Source organism: Protopterus annectens, chromosome 13.part0 (genome assembly GCF_019279795.1).
Source record: "Protopterus annectens isolate FY-2018-M chromosome 13.part0, PAN1.0, whole genome shotgun sequence".
NCBI classification, from domain to species: Eukaryota; Metazoa; Chordata; order Ceratodontiformes; family Protopteridae; genus Protopterus; species Protopterus annectens.
In genome coordinates, this window is record NC_056747.1 from 1236644871 (window position 1) to 1236667574 (window position 22704).

The following is a 22704-nucleotide window of genomic DNA, read 5'->3' on the forward strand; positions in this document are numbered from 1 at the left end:
TAGAGAGAGACAAGCAACATAATGCCAGAATGGGATCCAGATTCTTCAGATTTGAGACCGAGAGGCACTAAGTTATGATTGGAGGAATACAGAGGAGTGAGTCATCTCTACTGCACAAATAACTCATAAAACAGGTCAGAAATTACTTTCAGGTATTAAAACTTGCTCAAATTATTTCTAATTTGCAAAGTATGAAACGAGGCATTCAGAACACTGTGGACAAATTTCTAAGTAACAGAGATATCCAAAACTGCAACATATTAATAAGAAATATTCAAATAACTATGGAAAATGTTTGCAATAAAGTCTGAATCGCATAAAATAAATAAAATAAGGGAAACAACTGCATTTTTTCGCTAAGCACTACTTTTTCACATTATTCAAAGTTATTCAAGTTGTCTGAAGTATATGAAGTGTTTGCATGTTTGTGCAGTATTACAGTAGTTATTTCACAAAATACAGTCATTTCAAAGCATATTTCACAAAGTACAGTATTTCAGAGTTTATTGTGCAATTTAATTTTATTACAGGCACACATAGCAGCCTGTTCATATACATTCACAAGGGCCATATTATTACAGTGTGTTTGGGCATAATTTGTTGGCATTGTAGATGGATTTCAAAAAACAGGTCCACTTGTGTTTGACAATAATATTGCAGAGAACTGAATAGTGTTTGAGCAAGAGTACAATATTTTCATACAGGCTGCATTTTCTGATAAAGATGACTGTATAAAGGCATTTATTCTGCTTAATTTAGCTGGTTCAGAAGCCACAGAAAGGGAGCATTCATTTGTGTATATGTACCTGCTGACTTTGCAGGAGAGGGGGAAAGCCATCATATAGTTGTACCAGCTGAGTCAAGGGAAGACCCCGAGTGCTTAAAATGAACATTTAGAGAAATGGTTAACCCCAAATGAATGTTACAATGGATAGCCACTTATTTTAAACAAGGGATCAAAATCCTGATGAAACTTTTGCAGCATATATAACTGATTTGAGAAATAAATTTAAAATGTGCAGATTTGGTGATTCAAGGGATGAGCTGATAAAAGATAGACTTATGTGTGGTATTAAAGATGATGCTGTGAGAAAGATTTTGCTTCATGACAGTGATTTTAACTTTGAATAAGGCCATTGAGATTTGTCAGATAGATGAGCCTACAGAAAAGCACACAAATATGCTTACAAATGAGATGCATGCTTACAAATGAAAGTGGCCTTGGAAGATATTGCAGTAAAGCCAATGTTGACAATATGCAGCAAGTGGTTAAAAGAAACAGACCCAAGTACATGGCAGCAGCTGTAAACCCTGTAACACTCCATGGGAAACCCTGTACCTTTCTAGAATATTCCAGAGTATGCACAGTCTCAGTGACGCATGAGTGAGTCAGCTAACTCAAAGAATGGGCCCCCACCCAGTTTCATTGCCAACTGTCGTAATTGTTGTGGAAGTCATGAACCTAAAAGGGAAAAATGTTTAGCTTTTGGTCAGCAATGTCACAGATGTAATAAGTAGAACCATTTCAAAAGGTTTTGTAAATCAAAAGGGACACATTCTTTTATTAAAAGGAAACATTCAAAGAAATAAGTTGATCAATTAGAAAGCTGTGACCCCACTTTTATGTTGATGGTGTGTCTGTACTTCATGAAACAGTCAATGCAGTAGATTTGTGGGCAAAGAATGAAGTATTTTATACTGTTTGGATAAATGGAAAACCCACAGAGCTCACAGTTGACACAGGTTCAAAGTGCAATGTCATGTCTGCAGAAACATTTTCTAAATTATGTGCTAGCGAGGAGCTTGATTTGGCAAAGTGTGTGAAGCTTGTTGCTTATGGTGGCAAAGAGATTCAAACTGAAGAATCAGTAGTACTTTCATGTTGCTCTCCTGGGAGAAGCTGCGACTTGTTATTTTATGTGGTCAAGCAGCACATCCAGTCATTATTACGGCTTGGAGACATAGGTTCGTAGGTTCATAGGTGTGTACTAGGCTAATGGCCCTGGAGCTTATATAAGCCTAGCCCAAGAAGATTCCCTGGATTCGTGCTGCCCAAAGTTAGTTTCCAGTGCCCCTGTCAAGCAAGGCCACTGAAATGATCCCTGGGGTCAACTTCCTATTGCCCATCCACTCATCAAGATTTCTCTTAAAGAGGGCCAGTGAAGTGCTCTGCTTGATGTGAATGGGAAGTTTGTTCCAGAGTATGGGAAGTCTCTGGATTAGGAACCTGTCTCTCCAGCATGTTCTGTTTATTGTGGTAATGAGGTTTAGGTCCCTGGAGCGTGTGGCATGGAGGGATTGGGATTTCATTAGGTATAGCATATCTAGCAGCTCTGGGTCAGTTATGGCTTTGTAGATCAAGCAGAGATCACCTCTAAGTAGGCGATAAGAGACAGAGTATATCTGGAGTTTTTTGAGTCTGTCCGTATAGGGCATGTGTCTAAGGCCTAAGATCCTCTTAGTGAGGTATTTTTGTGGCCTTTCCATTTGTTGTGGGTGTCTAGTGACGTACATACCAAATGGGGCATTGTATTCTATAATAGGTCTAATGAGGGATGAGTAGAGAGGGATTATGACCTCTTTCTTCCTGGATGAGAAACCTTTTGTAATGAGATGTGCCACATAGAAGGACTTTCTGACTACAGTGGCAATGTGGTTATCAAAGCAGAGGTTGCTGTCAACCTGTGTCCCCAGGTCTCTTATCACACCTTCGGTGTTTAGTGGACTACCGCCTATGTGGTAGTTCATGGGTACCTACTTTTTCCCAAAGGGAATAACAATGCACTTTTTGGCATTGAGCTTAAGGCCATGGTTCTGGCACCAGTCATTGGTGTCAGTAAGGCCTTTTTGTAGAATGTCTACATCAGTTAGAGAATCAATAATGGCTCCCAGTTTGCAGTCATCTGCAAACTCGGTCAGCCAGAGTCCCTTTGAGTTGGGTTGAACTTCAGAGAAGTAGATGCCAAACAGGAGAGGACTAGGACCAATCCCTGTGGAACACCACTTCTAACTAGACAGCAGTCAGATTTGGAGTCTGCTACTTTCACAGTGTGGGTTCTATCAGTGCATCAGTTTGAAAATGGGACTGCCTTCATTTAATAAGGAAGTCCATCATGTTCCACCCACTATATTTTCTCTACCTAAGCTGATCTTTTCGAAGGCAAGCTTCCACTCGTGTACTCCACGAAGTTAGACCCAGATGTTAGCCCAGTTGTGAGGCCAGCCCAGAAAGTTCCAGTAGCTATGCAGAACAGAGTCAAAGCCAAGCTAGATAAAATGGTGCAGCAAGGTGTAATAAAAATGGTGCAGCAAGGTGTAATAAAAATGGTGCAGCAAGGTGTAATTTGTCCACTACTGAATGGGTGTTCTCCTTGGTGGTAGCTCAGAAGAAAATCTCAGATGATATCAAAATATGTATTGATCAACGAGATTTGAACAAAGCACTGAAAAGACCTCATCAACCAATGCTTACAGTTGAAGAAGTTGCAGCACTGATGCCAAATGCCACTGTTTTTTTCTGTCTTTGATGCAAAGAGTTCATTTTGGCAAATTTTGCTTGACAAGAAACCCTTGTTGCTAACTATGTTCAGTACTCCTTTCGGCAGGTACAGATTTTTAAAAATGCCATTTGGAATAAATTCTGCCAGTGACATCTTTCAGCGTGCAAAGGAGCAAATTTTTTGGGGGTATCCCTGTGCTACTATAGTAGATGATCTTTTATTAGGAGGTAGTGGTGAAGCTGAGCATGACAGAAAGTTCTGGAAAGAGCACATCAAGTGAATCTTAAGCTGAATCCTCTGAAGTGCAAGTTCAGGTTACGAGAAGTTACTTATGTTGATCTTTTTTTTTTTTTTTTTACCACTTCAGGCTTACGATCAGACTCTTCCAAGCAAACAGTTATTCTTCAGATGCCAGCTCCAGACAATGTGGTCAACACTTTATTGGCATGGTTAACTATCTAGGCAAGTTCATTCCAAACTTGAGCCAACTAGCAGCACTGCTGAGAGAGTTGACACACAAAGATGTATCCTGGTCATGGTTGGAACAACACCAAAGAGTATTTGATGTCCTGAAACAGAGACTTATCAGTCCACCAACTCTCAGATGCTGTTCACAAACCAGTTATTCTTTCTTGTGATGCTTTGAAATTTGGTCTTGTTGCAGTCATTCTTCAAGAGGGTCAACCTGTTGCCTATGCATCCAGAACTCTAATCCAAACTGAAATGCAGTAAACCCAGATAGAGAAAGAGCTTTCGGCAATTGTGTTTGCATGTTTGAAGTTCCATGATTATATTTATGGTAGACCTAACCAAACTCCAGTCACTATTTTGAGAAAGATTATGCATTCAGCTACAGCCAGATTGCAACATATGATGGTGAGATTTCAGAAGTATAATTTCATTCCTGTCTACGTGAAAGGCAAACTTCTAAATCTTGCTGATACAATATCCAGATCACACAGAAAAATCACAGAACAGCATAACAATGAGCAACTTGGTTTTAAGGTCATGGAAGTGAGAAATATTTCTTCCACGTCTTGAGCTCAGAACTCACACAGCCTCAGATCCTGTTCTACAGAAGCTCAACCACTTTATCAGTCAAGAATGGTCATCAAAGCAAGCTAATTTACCTCAAAAAGTCCAACCTTATTTTCCTTACAGAGATGAGATTTTGTCTGACAATGGTATTATTATGAAATGTCCAAAAGTCATTGTTCCAAAGTCCTTACAACCAGACTATATTGCTATCTTGCCTTGTGGCCACCCAGGAACTGATTCTACCAAAAGAAGGGCAAGAGGACTAGTGTTTTGGCCTTCTATGTCACAAGGCATTGAGAGAGTACTTTCATCTTGTTCTGTATGTAATAGCACAAAGCCACATCAACAGAATGAACCACTTCAGCTAAACCAGATTCCTGAACTACCTTGGTTGATAGTAGCCACTGACATTTTCAAATGGAATGGTCAACATTTCTTGGCATTAGTAGACTCTTATTCCAATTGGTTCTAGATTGATCTACTTCCTAATCTAGCATCAAGTACTATCATTACTAAGATGAAGTGTCATTTTGGAGTACATGGCAGTTCGCACAAAGTTATTTCTGAGAATGGCACACAGTTCACTAGCCAGCAATTCAAAAGATTCGCTGAAGAGTGGAATTTTAGCCATGTTACGAGTAGACCTGAGTACATGCAGTCAAATGGTTTGGCAGAACATGCAGTTCAAAGTGCAAAAGTTACTAGAGAAGTCAAAATGAGACAATAGTGATGTTTTCCTGAATCTCTTGAATCCCAGAAATATTTCTCATGATAAACATCTTGGGTCACCTGCCCAGAGACTTCTGTCGAGACAAACCAGAACCACATTACCAGTCAGCAGTACTTTTTTAGTTTCAAGTGCTAAGAACAACAGATCTGTGAAAGCGCATCTGTTTAAGAAGCACTTTGCCCAGAAGTCTTATTATGATAAGTCCAGCAAACTGTTCAATTCATTACATGAAGGAGAGACAGTGAGAATGCAAACATGCAAAAGTTATGATCAGATTGGAGTTGTAAAAAGTATTTTCCCAGAGTCGAGACTGTACATTGTGGAATCACAAGGAGTAGAGTTTAGGCAGAATTGGAAACATTTGATACTGGTGTCCAAGGCTGTACTACAGCACCTAGCCTGTGAGTAAGATTCTTTATCTCAGAGTGAGTTATCCAGCGTTCCAGTTCTAGAGGACGTTCCAGTAAACATCCCTGTTCCTAAGATGAATCCCAAAATTCCTGACAAGGGTTGTTCACAGAAGACTGCCCCTGTTGCTAAACCCAGTTCTGATTATAATATCACTAGATCAGGTCACATTTCCAGACCAAGTTACAGATACACGGCAACTTGGACATGAACACTGTGTTTGTTTCTAATGTCTGTATTATTGTATGTCTTATTCTAATGTCATGTCATTGAGGCAATCTATTTAAGAGGGAGGATGTAGACCAATATGTATGTATGCCTCTAAGAAGCTTTCTAGTGGCTTTCACAAGTGTATAAATACCGAGCACGTGTGAGCCTGACTGACATTTTGTAGTAAGCTGTTGAGATGTAAGCATGTATGTCTATGTAGCCTGTCAGTTAATCAGTTTGTTTATATTTTGTAATGCTGCTACCCACCCTGATGTGCTTTTATACATGTGTGTGTGTGTGTGTGTGTGTGTGTGTGTGTGTGTGTGTGTGTGTGTGTGTGTGTGTGTGAAATATAAGGGCTAAAAGCTACCATGGGAATTAAAGACTAGGCTTCTTTAGATCCTCACAGATCAATAGCCTAGTAAGTGGTTATGAACCTGTTAACTTTAAAATTATGCACAACAGCTGTTTCAAAAATTGACTTCATACTACCTTTTCTTTCTTTTATTTCTAGTCTGCCTGACAAGTGGTTGCTTCAGTGTCCAGAGAGACAGATTCTATCTAGTCCACAGACAGACAGACTGATACTTTCTACCATGCATGTCTAATGATAGTAATACTAAGTCAATAGACAACCCTCACAAATTCCAAAACCTTGGTCGAACTTAACTGGTTAGCAGCAATGAAAATCACAACTGAGATGCATTTTAGATCACTATGTACAGATATATTCCTTTTTCAGAATTTCACAAGGTGTGATTTATGCCAGGCCTCAACAATTACAACACGCCGACTAAGCTACTTTTATGGCATACCCATAAAACATTCTTGAAAAGTTTGCAAAAAAGAGTCTATCAATATCAAACATGCATTTGGGGATTGTTATAGAGTGAATTAAATACAGAATAACTTCATTATGACTCTAATGAATTTTAAGGTATTATTAACAAAACCTTCCTGGTGCGCTCATCTTCTGAATATTAAAACTGCTGACATCTCAGACCACAGCTTTATTATCTTGACTGCGATGTAGTTGTGGTTTTTAAACTGTGCTGTTAGAAAACTGACAACCAAGACAGACTCTCCTACAAGGAATGCAAAAATAAAAAATGCTGGCAAATGTTACTATGTTATATTGTTAGATTTTGTAGATATTTTTAACAATTTCTAGATTTATGAAAGACTGTCATAGCACCCCACCCTCTATGACAGTAAGGTAGCTAGCATGCATATAATTTTTAACTGTTACTAACTAAAATGAGTATAGTTCCCTAAAACCTAGTTACTGCCCTAGAAAAAAAATCCAGAGTATACATTCACACAAGAAGTTTTAAATAGGAGAAGACTCAACTTTTCAGCAAGGATGATACAAAATACAGAACTTCAGTAAAAAAAACAGCATTTACAAAAAAAGGTTCTGCCATTATTTTATATTTACATGAACTGCATATATTAGAGAAAATACAAGAGCTAGAAGAGCAAATTTAAAGTGGTTGAGGCACAAAGTTAGCTCAGAGTATTAGACAGTTCTTTGTTAACTCCAGATCAGTATATAACATGTGATTTATGAAGCTATATAATAAAGTAATCTGCTTTGAATGGCAAATAAGACTGGTTTAGAAAATGACAGCGCTGCCATTAGTCCCTGAGATCAGTTAAACAGCACAAAGGTGGTTAAGGAAATGATGAGTTATCTGAGTCCAGCACTTTATCCACAATTTATGCAAAGCTAGTGTTTTCTTTCCTTAGCTGAAATACTGGTTTGAAATGTTAAACTAGACTGTTTAGCATCTGCATTCTTTAATAATTATAAAAGGTAGTGTCACAGCAGAGATGAGGTGAAACACATTTCAATAAGTGAATGATGGATTAAAAAAAAACATTTTACATTGTTAGGCTGGAAAAAGCACTGTGTGGTGCCATGTCCTGTTTGTATAGTACAAAAAGTCTCTTATCTGTCTTAATCAACAGGACCATCCAATGCAGAGAAACAGAATGGATAGGTATAATATGCAGTCACGTCATAGCTTCAATGGTACAAAAGTATATTTATCATCATTTATTTTTTGAAAACATCTAAAAACTTTAAATAGGATTTACAATGAATTGTACTCGATAGTTATGAAAATAAGACAATGAATTATAGCAGCTGTCCCTAGCCACAAAGGCACATGCTGGGAAAAAATGAAGTTGTAAAAGGGTTAGTGAGAGAAGATCATTGCAGAGTGCTGTTGGCAGGTACACCTGGAAGGTAAAATACAGAAAGAAACTGCAAGGAGCTGTCTTCTTTGTGCTCCGCATTCAACACTGAGTGCTTTCACATTTCTGTATATCCTTTTTTCAAGACATCATGGATCATTAGGGAGCTGAAAATAATGCCAATGACCTGTAATAAAAACAGTACATCAATTAAAGAATTTATTTACAGGCACTTCAAATGCAGAGGAATCACAAAATACACGTGTTTCCCTCTTGAGGGTTCAGATATACCACTTTTTTGTTGCCTAGTACCAACTTGGGTTTGTTATATTTTGCAGCTACACTGTTTGCTATCATTTGTATTTTTGTATTTACTTTTGGGCCCTACAATGTTCTCTCGTGTAGGTATATCTGTTTGGTTGTGGATTCCTGCCATTTAAGCAGCAAAAAAACATTTATTCAAAAATCAAGTTGATCCAACAGAAAAAGACTCATTTACTTTGAAAAAGTCATTTTTAATTGGATACAACACCTCCCCATATCATACAGTACAAAGCCCTTTCCCTTTACACCAGTGTATTTATTATAATAAACTCCATACTTGTTGCATTTGGGGGAAACACCTCCCCATATCATACAGTACAAAGCCCTTTCCCTTTGCACCAGTGTGTTTATTATAATAAACTCCATACTTGTTGCATTTGGGGGAAACACCTCCCCATATCATACAGTACAAAGCCCTTTCCCTTTGCACCAGTGTGTTTATTATAATAAACTCCATACTTGTTGCATTTGGGGGAAACACCTCCCCATATCATACAGTACAAAGCCCTTTCCCTTTGCACCAGTGTGTTTATTATAATAAACTCCATACTTGTTGCATTTGGGGGAAACACCTCCCCATATCATACAGTACAAAGCCCTTTCCCTTTGCACCAGTGTATTTATTATAATAAACTCCATACTTGCTGCATTTGGGGGAACAGCACTAACCAGACCACAAGGATCTTGTTCAACTAATATTTATTTTGGCCAAGTGGTACTGTTCAAGCAGTTAGTCATCATGCAACAGGTAGAATACCAATTATTATACCCGACACATTGTGTACATACATTTCAAGCCCCTAATAGACTGCTTAGAAAGTTGCATTTCTGCTACTTGCTACAGTTTGCTTAACTGTCCTCTATCACTATGTACACCAGAATTGAGCCAGTCATGCAAGCTGTGCCTGAAAAACTATGTTTGCAGTGTAAAAGAACATATGTTCCCACTAACAATACAGAGAGAAAGACTGGGGTGAGGTGGAAAGACATTACTGTGTTCCTATGACATAGGGTGGAAAAGGTGGAGACTGAGTGTCCAGAGGGTTGGGGATTATGTGTCCAGAGGACAGTCTTCAGCTGCTCTGAGGGATTGGTGGGAGATATGTGACTTGAGGCAGGGCTGGGTACTGTAGACTATAAGGACATCATTCTGTCCTAGGAAGATGGAGGGGATAGGCATTGTGTACCTACAATAAAGAAAGTTTAGGGACTGTGTACCTTGAGGATGGATTTCTGTTCCTAGAAATATGAAGGGTTGGAATCTTTGGTCAGAAAGAGTGATCAAAGGTTGGAAATGGTCTGTCTTTATGATGATCTTGGGAAGGAGAAAAGTATGGAGATTCTGTACAAGGAGCAGTGGGAGTACTGTGAGATATTTGCATCTTCCCAGAGGAAGTATAAAGGTGTTTCCACAGTACCACTCTCTGTTCTTCTGAGGAAAGGTTAGAGTCAATGTGTTTGGAGGAAGGTTCCTGAAATGTAGCTCTCCTGCTTCCAGTAAGGAGTAGAGGACCCACTAGAGTAACTGAATGTGCGAGTGTGCGTGTGTGTTTGTGTGTGTGTGTGTGTGTGTGTGTGTTTGTCTCTGTTTCTCAGTGATATAGTCTACAGCTGATCTTGTATGATAAAAATACAAAGTCATTAAAGTCAGTGAGGACTGAAGGGAGGTTACATGATGTGATGACTGGACAGAGATCTAGAAAGACTACTTGGATGGTGAAGCATGCCCTTACCATACAGTTTCAATTGGTAGTTAGAAACTACAATATGAAAGAAAATGACAATTTTATGAAAACTAAAACTAGCAGATAAGCATGACAGTGTCACAGCTTTAAGCATAAGGGAGGGAAGGTTTGAGAGATGTTGACCCACCCTGAAGCCAGCTCAGTGTGGTTAGCACCTAAGTAATAAAACCTTTTATGGGAGCTACAGGAAGGCTATAGACAGATTAGCACCTAAGTAAGAAAACCTGTTATGGGAGCTACAGGAAGGCTAGAGACAGACATGTAGTTTATTTATTTTTGTTGAACAGGTTGTTCCCAATGATACTGGCGTTTTTTCTGAGAAGACCCAAGGAGAAAATGTCTAACAGTGACTTATTACACAGCAACAATAAAAATATTATCATAGAAAACATTTCTGCAAATTTCAGTTAAACAGTATTACAAAAAAGTGTACAAAGTCAATGTAACACTCAGAAAACTAGGACTGAGAGACAAATGAATCCTGGGAAAAAAATGGTAAGAAATTAGTTTTGCTAGTTATCTATTTCAGGATGCATTATTTTGTTGTTTTGGGCTAAGTTATAAACATATAGAAATAGTGCTGGAGAATATTTTTTCACCCCTCCACCCTGCATCATTCTGTCCAGCTGTCCCAGTGCTGTGGTTTATTGATGGGTCTGCCTTCTCCTTCTTCCTCTCCCTGGACTTCTCCAAGTGAGGTGGGGACAATGTAGATCATAGGGGAGTCCTGAGGGGTAATGCTGGCAAATTCCTTATTTCTACACACCTCACCTCTGCATTTGTTAGCACATCTGAGAGCTACTCCCCTTTGAGGACCACCCCACCTCTCAGGGAGCATTTCCAATAAATACCCCCCCCCCGGATGAGCATGCCCATTCCTCCCTGCCAACACCTTATACGACTGAGCCACTAATTAAACCTGGGCGGTACTTAGGACTTTATACTTCTATACCACAGCTCTGACATGGATGGAAATATTTGTATTTATTTTTACCACTGCTTAATAGTCTTAATATTGTTTTAGCAATCCGCATGTATGTAATTTCCCTACAGTATTATAATGTACATATATATATATATATATATATATATATATATATATATATATATATATATATATATATTATATAGACAGATAGAGAGATAGATATATAATATGGGTGACTTTCATTAGATCTAAAGTCAGAATATCTAAAAGCTATTGCAGGCACAAGATATCTAAAACTCAAAGTCTTGAAAATTTGAAATTTGCCCTGTTTCACTGTTGCTCGATCCCATAGTTGGTATATATAGGCTGCAATGGTGTGGGGGTGCAGCAGGGGGTTGCTGCCTGCATAAAATAGGTTTTCTTTTTCTATATTTTGAGTTTAGATAGGCTGACTGAAAGATATTTTAAGTATTAGATATTTAGACATACATTCACACACACACACACACACACACATATATATATGTGTGTGTGTGTGTGTGTGTATATATATATATATATATATATATATATATATATATATCTACACACACACACACACACACACACACACACACACACACACACATATATATATATCTATATATCTATATATGTATATATATATATATATCTATATATATATAAACTCGTTTCACTTAATTTCAATTCACCCTCAAAAAATTGTTGAAAACTCAAATCACTGAAAACTCATTTCACTGAATCACATTTCATTGAATGTAAGTACTTTTGGGCAAATAAAACGTGCATGCCCTTTTCCCCACTGTAGTGCAGTCCTGGAGTTAGTATATATATAGTTAGGGGGGTGTGGGGGACACAACTCCTCACACTGGGGGGTGTGGGGTGCATAGCCCCCCACCTACTTAGCTTTTATATTTCTGAATCTCATTTCACTGAAAGATAACAATATAAAACCAAATATAGTTGGGGAAGTGTAGGGAACACAGCCCTTTACATTGGGTGTGGGGGATGTGGGGTTCATAGCCCCCCACCTACTTAGCTTTTATTTATGAATCTCATTTCACTGAAAGCCAACAATATAAAACCAAAAGTAGATGGGGGCTACGGCCCCCTCACCCCCCTAATATATATATATATATATATATATATATATATATATATATATATATATATATATATATATATATATATATATATATATATATATATATATATATATATTAACTCCATGATCACACTACAGTGGGGAGAAGGGCATATATGTTTTATTTGCCCCAACAGTACTTACATTCAGTGAAATGTGATTCAGTCAAATCAACACTGGAACTCAGTAGGAGTGTGCTGTAGAAAAAATAATATATCCAAAGTCCGACAAACAGCACATAAAACACAGCCTGAGCAAAATAGCGATTTAGTCGCCAAACACCATCAAATAACTCGTAATCCTTCAAACATACTCCAAAATGAACTGCTTAAAACAGACCACGCATTTATTAATCAGGAACAAAAATGAAACTGATAAAATAGTGAAGGATAAGCGCTTTCGGGTCACTTCAACGACCCTTTTTCAGATCCATATAACCTGTACTGCGTCCTTTGTTTTTAAAATTACTTTCCACCAATGAAACATTGCCTTAAGCAGACCCACCCATCATAGAACGGATGTGTCATAAGTGCCTCCTTAATCTCCGCCTTTTCAAGGCGGGTTTCATAAGGAAGGCTGTATTAAGCCCTGGTTTTTGATGAGCTCGCAGTTTTCCATTCCAAAACATCTCTTCTTGCTCAAGTTTATTGTTCTATGTGCTGCCATTTGGGCTTTGGATATATACGCTGAAAGTATTATGAATCAATTGAAATACTAGTTTGCCCTGGCTGTGTTTTATGTGCTGTTTGTCGGACTTTGGATATATATATATATATATATATATATATATATATATATATATATTTTTTTTTTTTTAGGTATATTGTTTGCTGCAAGTTGATTGGGGTTGGAAATGGATCCCAGTCTACCTACCCAACAGAAGGGAAGGGACAGAATGAAGGAGGAATGGTCTTGGTGGGGGAGAATTACAACTATGGATGGTGCAGAGAAGAATCTTGCAACAAGATATAAAAAAAAACAGAAAAGTACATTTATGTGAGTAGAGTGATTAATATAGTAAGGAAAGAAGGAAACAGATGTATTTGCTTGTTCAGGTGCTATTACCCTTGTTTTCTTTGTGTGATACAGCTAGGCAAAGCCATGGCATTTGTATGATTAAATTCACCCTTGAGTATGTGTGAAAAACAAGCCTAGCATCCAAATCTGCAGGTAGTGAAAAGTAAATAATTTGCCATTTACACTTACAGAACTGCCCTGCATAATAAAACTGCCTGAATTCACTATTCACACTGACATTTGCATTGTAAGCAGATGTGCCACTGCAATTTATGCCAGTCAGTGCAAAATGGCCACTGCCATCCCACTTACACCATCCCATTCATTCCAGTTTTCCTTCCTTCTGCTAAAAAGTACAAGTTTGATTTACATTGATAAAAATACTGAAAGACTGCCCTGAATTTCTTGCAGCTTTTCTTTGACATGTTTTCATCTGTCATAGTTTTAAATGGCTGCTAGGTCATCAGACTTTTATCAGTACTATATTGCTGATGTACCTTATATTATATCCTGAACCTGGAGCATGTAGGAGACATCAGCATCACAGTAACACAACATATGCTTTTCCTTGCACTATCCCCCATGTTGGAATTTATCCCCCATGCTGGGATTATTGACAGATTCGCCCAATTCAACACCAACCTATACATAGTTCACTGAATTGGTAACTGTTAATGATGAAAGTCAATATCAAGGGAGTACAAGAATCAAACCCCAGCTATTTTCTATTTTTTCCACACTCAGTCTCCTAAAATGCCATTGACTAAAATGCACAAATTACATGAGCCCAATCATTGTTCAGGGAGGACTCTCACTGCAGGATTACATCAATTGGTCATCTGCTACTAACACAAGTTTTTTCAAGCAGTTGAATGTATCCATCTGTAAGGATACTCTCCATTTCATATTGCTGTTTCTTGTCATTTACTAGTATACTCAAGGGTCTTTCTTTCACTTTGAAAACCATTAGTCACCTAACTGCATTTCTCGTTTGTGAAGAGATTCTTCAGTCAGTTTTATGTTAGTAAGAGCGTTTTATTTGTTTATTACAATTTGAGTGAATGTTGTTTGTTGTACTATTGGAGTGTAATGTCAACCTCATTTAAGTTAATTAATAAATGTGTATGTGGAGGGAGAGAAACAGCCTTTTAAGAAATGCATTTGTAGTGAGCTAAGTTTTTGCCCTAAAAGGTTATTCACTAGTCAGGGATCTAGGAGTTCATGTAGATAGTAACCTAGCCTTCAACCAACATGTGTTCAAGGTGGTAAGAAAATCATTCAGTCTTGCTCAACTTATAAGCAGGAGCATGGCATTTAGGTCCAGACAGGTCATCATACCACTGTATTCAACCCTCATCAGATGCATCATAGACTATAATGCCTGACCAGATTCGTGCAGCAACTGGAATGTCCACAAAGGTTCCTTGCAAAAAGAACACAATGTCTTATGCTGATCACCTCAAAGTCCATCTCTCTTTACTCAGTATCATACAGACTTCTGAGAGGTGATCTTTGCCTAGCATACAAGACATCCATGGACACTATTTTGATGAACCTTTTGCACATCCACAAAACAAATAGCATCAGAACTACTAGAATAATAGACCTATATGTTGCTTGTGGCATAAATAGGACATGTTGGAGAGACAGATATGTTTCTCAGACAATTCCCATTCTCTGGAACAGGCTCCCCATCCATGTGAAGCAGAGTTCCTCCCTGTCCCTGTTTAAGTGCAACTTTGACCAGTGGATGGATAATTGGAAATTCACCCTTGGTCTGGCACCTATATGTCTGATGGAAAAAGGTAGTCAGTAAATCTCCTTGAAAAATCAAATTTGTGTGTCACATTTGGGTTGCATGTCTAGACTAGTGTTATGTGGTCGAAAGCCTCATATGAACTTATGAATCTATGAATAAAATCGTGTTAGTATGGGGAATAGCAAATTAGAATTTTAGAGTGATGATGAGCCATTAGTGCTGCACAGAAGATCAAGACACAATGAAAAACATATTTTTTTCCATTTATAAGTAGGATTTACCTTTAAACTGAGGAGCCTACAGGAACAAAAAGAGGTAAAGAACCTAAGACAAAGTGCAAAGACGAGTTTGACTAAAATGTATGAGAAGAGTGAAATAACATAAAGAAAAGCATAAAAATAAAGCAGGAGATAAGGAAAAAAAAGTGCTGTACATATGCCAGGGCGAGAGTGGCAACCAACCCTGGTGCAAAGTGTTGGAGGCTCGATTAGCCAGTCCTGATCACTTTTTAATGCAACTTATGCTGGTATTCCATTGACTGTCAAACCAGAGTGCTGTAGCACTCCATATGTGGTCTAAACTGTAGCAACTGCTTGTTGCATTGTAGCAAACAGTTTGCTACAGTTTAGAAGTGAAAATAAAATATTCTTTTTCTTTTTTAACTTTCACTTTAATGCTGTAGTACTCTGTGCAGGCAGGGTATAAACTGTAGGCTTGAAGAGCTTCTGGGAGAAAGTAAAAGCTAAAAAGCCTAAAATAAAAATGGAGATAATGAAAAAGTAAAAGCTAAACAAAAAATATGAGTAAACTTCCTTAAAGGCTAGTAATATACGATAAAATAGCTTGACAGAAAAGGTGATAAAAAACTCTGACTCATCTGCTTCAGATGGAAAAATGAATTCCATCAGTTTTATTTAACTTAACTCATCATTCCTACCGTCTTTTAACAAAGGCTTCAGGAAGCTGCACTGGTTTGCATCTTTTGGAAGCATTACAAAAACATTTTGGATATTTGATACTCCATAATTAACTCACAGAAGTTATTTTTTGCATTTTTCTACATTATTTATACTGCACTTAATGTATTTAATGAATCCTGTTGAATTTCTGCATTTTCACTATTTTTTTACTTAATTTTGCTGTTTGCATTGTTTACATCTGGATTGTTTCAGACCAATTGTGTAAGCCATCTTGAAGCAGTGGTTTTATAGTGAGAGGACATTGATTGCAACTGTTTGTGGGTAGCTCGGCACTATGTGATCAAATGACAGCTTTTTTTTTTTTTTTTTTTTACTTTTTACTGACTGCTTTATACTGTGCTGAGCCCAGGTTTTCCCTTAGTTATCAGTGAAAAAAATCATACTTTCTTGTCTGTTAAATGACAGGCACCCGCACCAACCAGCCTTGAGCTTTAATGACTTGCGATGATCTGTGCTGAACTGTACAATTCCTGTATAGACTTGCTGCCTAGGTCTGCACAGGTCTGCACATTGCTATCTATTATGGGGTCAGTTTGACTGCTTAAGCTCCTTCCCTCCTTCCTCCCTACATCTTCTTCAAAGATCCTAAAAATAGCACTAGTTAACATTCAGATACAGCAGTCTTCCTTTCCTTCCATTACCTGTCGCCTAACACTTGGGATCGTAAGGCAGTGTAATAACTGCCATTTGCTCACTGAAAATGAACTCTTGCAAACCTCTCAATCTCTTAGTTCAAGAAATCTGGACCAAACAATAATAATGGAGGGGACAAAGGCCCAGAACTAGGGACAAATTTTAAGCATTCCTTTTCCAAACTTAGAAAGTCACTAGAATTAAATGTTTTGTGTTAACATGCATCAGAAACTCAGATGTCTGTCATTATATAGTGACATCAGTCCTCACTGATTTGTCAAAAAAGCACAACTTTTATGAGGAACATACCAAAATATGAAGCAAAAATCTGGACTTCTGCAAAAAATGTGGACAGTTGAAAGGTATGACTCTTGCTCAACTAAATTGATTCCATTTGTGAGAGATGCAAATATGTAGCTGATATGGAAGTAGCCCTCATAAATTTCCATGCAGGCAGTGAGTCCCCCCAACTCATATAATGCAGCATCTTCATATTACTGCAAAACAGTCATACACTGATGCCATTAAGAAATCACTGCCTAAGCTTCCTCCTTCCTTGTAAGAATAGGCATCGACAAACCCCACAAATATGTCTAAAACATATTCATCCATGTGCCACAAACAACAAAACACCCCTGAGCCAAGCACAATTTTATCGGCTTCTGGAAACAACCTGGTAATTGTTGACTCCATTGTTAGGCACAAAGATTCCACACTCTCCAGGGTGAACAAGGACAGAGTTACAGTTAGCTGTTTCTCAGGACTGTTGATACTTCAGTAGCCTTTAAAACCATCTCCACTAATTAGTATAATTATGACATAATCATAGTCTATGCCAGAGTGCACAATGTGGCATGAAAACCCATCAAAGACATGCAGAAGAACATGTTGTAGCTTGCTATGTATGCATGCGTTTGTCAAGGAAAAGGCTCTGGGTTTGAGTGTTGACCTTCCCTATCATACCTTCAAGCCCACTGGAAATGGTATTGGTGTCTCAGTATTCATCAGGGATTTCATTCTTTTCAAATTAATACCAGGTAATCCTTCAAGTGTGCTCAATGAAATCCAGCTTACACTAGGTAGGTCAGACTTTCAACTTAGAGCTTTTTACAGGTGCCCTTCCATGGCCCCACATAACCATGATAAGTTCCTAGCTAACATTCCTAGAAAGCATCCCTATTTGAGCTGGACCTCTAACCCTTAGTAACTTCAACTACCCCTCCATAGACTGAAGTACTTGTACCTCTAGCATCAGACATGGACAATGTTTTATAGATTGTGTGAATTAGAATTCCCTGGATCAGATTGTCCATAACCCCATTGGGGCAGAAATATCCTGGACCTGGTTCTCACAAACTTGGCTCTGACCTGCTCCCTGCCTGTTAGAGTATTCTCAGTAAATTCACTATAGTACATTTAGGTAGAATAAGGCCTGAAAATATAGAGTCAAACATGTGTGCATTCAGTTTCAAAGACAGTTTATTAGAAAGGAACGATAACTATGAAATGTGCAGAAAATACAGAAATACAGAATGTTACTTTCTCAAGGGAAAGATATAATCTTGCCAGCTACAGAACATTCCTTTCTCACAGAAAAGATGTACATACCAGTGGACTGCTAGATAAAGAGAAACATGCAAGACTAGGCTTGGAAACCAAGGTAACCAAGGCTAAGGAGGCGTGTAAAGCATTACAGGGTTTTGGTATTATTAAAATATACTTCAGAGACAGTTAGGAAGGTCAGTTACTTAGTTCGACCTGACATACAGAAAAGATTAAATATCCAGCGTTTTAGAAAGAAAGCTACAATACAGACACTTGAGCCTGAGTACAGAAGACAGGTCAAATAAAGACTGTTTCAGTTTACATTATTCAGGACAATCAGAATAACATGCAGAAACTTTGGCTATATTTAGCAGCACTGTTATTACTAACCAGCATCCCAGCGTTTCTACAGACTGTTATTGTTTATCAGCACTGTTAATGAAGACAGTATTCAGATATTGTGAACATCTAATAAAGCCTTATCAAATGAACTACAGTGTTTGGAAAATTCATTCCGAAAGTACACAAGACCTGGTCCATAAAGGAGAGACTGGCACCTGCTCAGCATGAGTTTGGGTAATTAACAGATATTATTCCAGTCTCATTTAAGTTGTTTCCAGCTAATTCCAGTATAGTACAGTCTCTTTAATTCTTACACTGTCCATGGTTTGTCCCTCAGTTGTTGTGTGATCACCAACTAGTTACCTTTATACTCAGAACATCCTCTCCCATGGTTACCAGCATCACCCTCTTTACAGAATTCAGAACAGCTAACCTTTTACAATTGATGATGAAACTGCAAAATTCTCCCATGCAAACCCCAAAATGGAACTGTGATGTGTAGCCACTTATGATCATTCAGATAAATGCATCCAATGGGCTATCCCCATCAGGACCAAATTCAGTGGCAAGATTGATAAATCCCCTGGTGGTCAGTAGTTATAAATAAACTTTACAATGGAAGCAAGAAACTGCTTAGATTGCCTTGTAAGACCAAAACTTCTCATCACAATGGGAATATAAAACTCCTCACCAAGAAAATTAATGTACCTGTTAAGGCCAGCAAAGCCTCCCATGCATGTAGGCTTGCTCTTGAGGCTAAGGATAACTATACGTCCTTTTTCTGCTATGCTAGAAAACTAAGGAATAATTCACATCACTACTAGGACCTTTTCTATATTGGCAGCTCCTATTCAAATCTTAATGACATCGTCAATATATTGGCTAACATGTTTACTGCCAATTTCTCTTCTGAAACTATCATCTCCACCCCAAACATACCAGAGTCATGCCCCCCTATGGTCTCTAAAGATCATATCCTTAAAGTGCTCTCCAAAACCAAAAGTACCTTTTCAGTGGGTCCCAACTGCATTCCAGATTGTCTTATAAACAGTGTCAGACAGGTCCTTGCTGATCCTATCTTTAATTTGTACAACCTAAGCCTTGACACACACTATGTAACCAATCAATGGCACACTGCAGTAATGATGACTTTAATTAGGGTGTCCCACCAGTGTCCCAAGTAACTATAAACCCATTAGACTCACTAGTCATGTCTGCAAAGCTATGGAATACACCATCACTGACCTCATAAACCAGACATTAAGAATTCAGTCAGGCTTGATGTACAGCAATCTGGATTTGTTAAGGGCAGGTCTTGCCTCCTCAGTCTTGTGAATTTCTTTGGAAAGGTCAGACAGGCTGTGGGCAATAGTCACACTGTTCATGCTACCTACCTGGATTTAGCGAAAGTATTTGAAGGGATTGTAAACAAACTAATAGCCTTAAATATAGAGCCCTGTGTGGAAAGATGGTTTGCAAATTGGCTGAAGGACAGATTGCATGTTGTCAGGGACAGTGATGTTTATTCAGTTAAAGAAAAAATGATCAGTGGCCTTCCCCGGGGGTCTGAGTTTGGTCTCCTACATTTTGGTATTTATTTCTCTGATCTCAAACTTGATAGCAAGGATATGTGCCCAAGTTCATCAGTGATTGTAAATTAGGTGTAGCTCACCGATGATTGTAAGCTGGATGTAGTTCACCAATGATTGTAAATTTGGTGTAGTTCACCAATGATTGTAAGTTGAGTGTAGTTCACCAATGATTGTAAGCTGGGAGTAGTTGTCAAATCAACAAATGATACAAACTCCCTTCAAGTGGAACTATCATCCATTAACACATGCTGCAATGGGAAAGGGGACAAATTAAATGTTAAAAAATACAGTATCATCTCCTTTGGAAAATAAAAAAATGCTACCACCTATTGTATCAGACACCCCACCATCTAATGAGTCTGTTATCAGAGTCCTGATCACCTGAGTGGATGTCATTGCCCCCTTTGACCAACATGTGGTTACTACAGTTAGGGAGTCAAGGGCCAAGCCAAGGGCATCTCTTCCAGAACCAAGGAAGCTATTACAGCCCTGCACTCTGCTCTGGTTAGACTGGTTATGGAATATAATGGACATTTTGGAATGTATCTCACTATACTTCTCAGGGGCGGCCACAGTATTACAGCGGTTAGCGTTGCCCCCTCACAGCAAGAGGTTCTCCGGTTCAATTCTCGGCTGGGGTGCCTTCTGTGCGGAGTCTGCATGTCCTCCCTGTGGTTGCATGGGTTTCCTCCAGGTGCTCCAGTTTCCTCCCAGATCCCAAAGACATGCTGTAGGTGGATTGGACACTCTAAATTGGCCCTAGGTGTGAGTGCGTGCATGTGTGTGCTTTCTGTGGAAGGTTGAGTGCCGGGCTGGCAACTCAACACCGTAAAACTCCACTGCCAATCATGAGCGGACAGGTGATCCGCTGTGGCGACCCCTAACCAGGAAAAGCCGAAAGAAGAAGAAGAAGATCTCACTATACTTCTCAAAACACTCAAGAGACTGCAAGAGATAAAGAGGAACAAATAAAACCAAATAAAAAGAGAGGTTCATCACCTTGCACTTCCCTTTGCTCTGGAATGATTCACTGTTTGCCTTCATACATAGCTTAAACAAATGGAAGACTATCCTAAAATAGACTCTGGGAATGGCAGGCTATGCTCTCCTTGAAATGGCTGGTACAACCTCAGGGTGGTTATTGACAAGTTACATGTGGCCTCTGGTCAAATAGCCTTGTATTTCCTATTATCCTATAAGGGAGAGCCAGAAAGTATTTATTTTATTTTATTATTTGTTATACAGGTGGATGAGTTGCCTCTGGAACCATTTTCCACAACGTAGAGTAGCAGCACAAAAGCAACAGAGACCAAATAATAAGTAAACAAAGCAAATCACTGAGTATGTTGTTTACATGAAATGAGAATAGTAAGATTTCAACATTAGTAAAAAGATCTGCAAGTAAGGCTTCATCCCAGATATACACAGTACAACTATACCTCTCAGCTGGCCAGAATTTCACAGAATGTATAGATTTCGGCACATATTTTTGGTCTGGCCTCATAAAATTGTGGTTTTCCTGCAAATCATTCAGTATTAAAGTCAGAAAATAATGAAAGACATTTGAGTTTCAGACTTCATGCCGTTCATAAAATTCATGCTAATGCAAAACAAGTTATTCTATCGACTTAATAAATTTATAAGAAACATATTTAAAAATTGTCCCTATTTTGGGCCTTTGCTCCCTCATTATTTATGGCTTTGTCCAGATTTCTTGTTCTAAGAGGTTGAGAGGTATAAATAAGACATTATAGGTTATTTCACAACACTGGAACACTGATATACAGATATTACTAATCACAGGGAGCCATAATGTATGTATTACCAGTTATCTTTAAAAACTTAACTTTCATCGGTAGCATTCAATTTGTTTCTGAAATAATATAAATTGTGACAGTTTGAAGTAGTGTGTTCTAAGCAGCAGGATACATTTTAGAAAAGAAATTTCCCCATATAACAAAACAAATGACTAGGGTTACAACTCCTCAGTTCCGCAACCTATCAAGCAGTTGCAGAGTATCACGATTATTTTAACTACATGGTAGGCCAGGAGTGGTTACTTATGTGCAGACATTTGAAGCTGAAGGGTGACAACAGTAATGTGATTATGAGCTTGTCTACCTTCTCTAATGAGATATAATGGTGTTCTGTGTGATGACTCAGTGAGGAGAGGCAGTACATTTTAGGACTGATTTGAATTAGATTCAGAGGGGTTACTTAAGTTATTGAATTAGAAGATTGAAGCCACTAACTTTCCCTGCATCAGATGTAGGAAATTAGGCAGTAATAGCTTAACCTATACTGTTTGCTACTGTATCCACATATGCCTCAGAGTGTTACTTAAGCAACTAGACTGAGTTCACCCACACTCCAATATATTTCTGCTATAGAGTTGGGGACAAGGGCTAGGTATGGCCATACCCTGATGTATTTCTGCTGTAGACTTTTGTATGAGGGCTGGGTTCAGCCATACCCCAGTGTATTTCTACTGTACACCTGAGTATGAGGACTGGGTTCAGCCATACCCTAAAATATTTCTGCTGTAGAGCTGGGGACAAGGGCTGGGTATGGCCATACCCCAATGTATTT

General features: G+C 38.4%; 1 protein-coding gene across 1 annotated transcript in view; it reads right to left on the bottom strand.

Moving 5' to 3' along the window:
- Positions 1 to 7299: 7299 nt before the first annotated feature.
- LOC122788223 (CD63 antigen-like) overlaps positions 7300 to 22704 on the bottom strand; it is a 397284-nt gene continuing 381879 nt past the window's right edge. Inside the window, exon 8 of the mRNA XM_044055242.1 lies at positions 7300 to 8272. Within this exon, the coding sequence (XP_043911177.1) occupies positions 8204 to 8272 (69 nt within the window). The 3' untranslated portion in view covers positions 7300 to 8203. The remainder of the gene's footprint in view (positions 8273 to 22704) is intronic.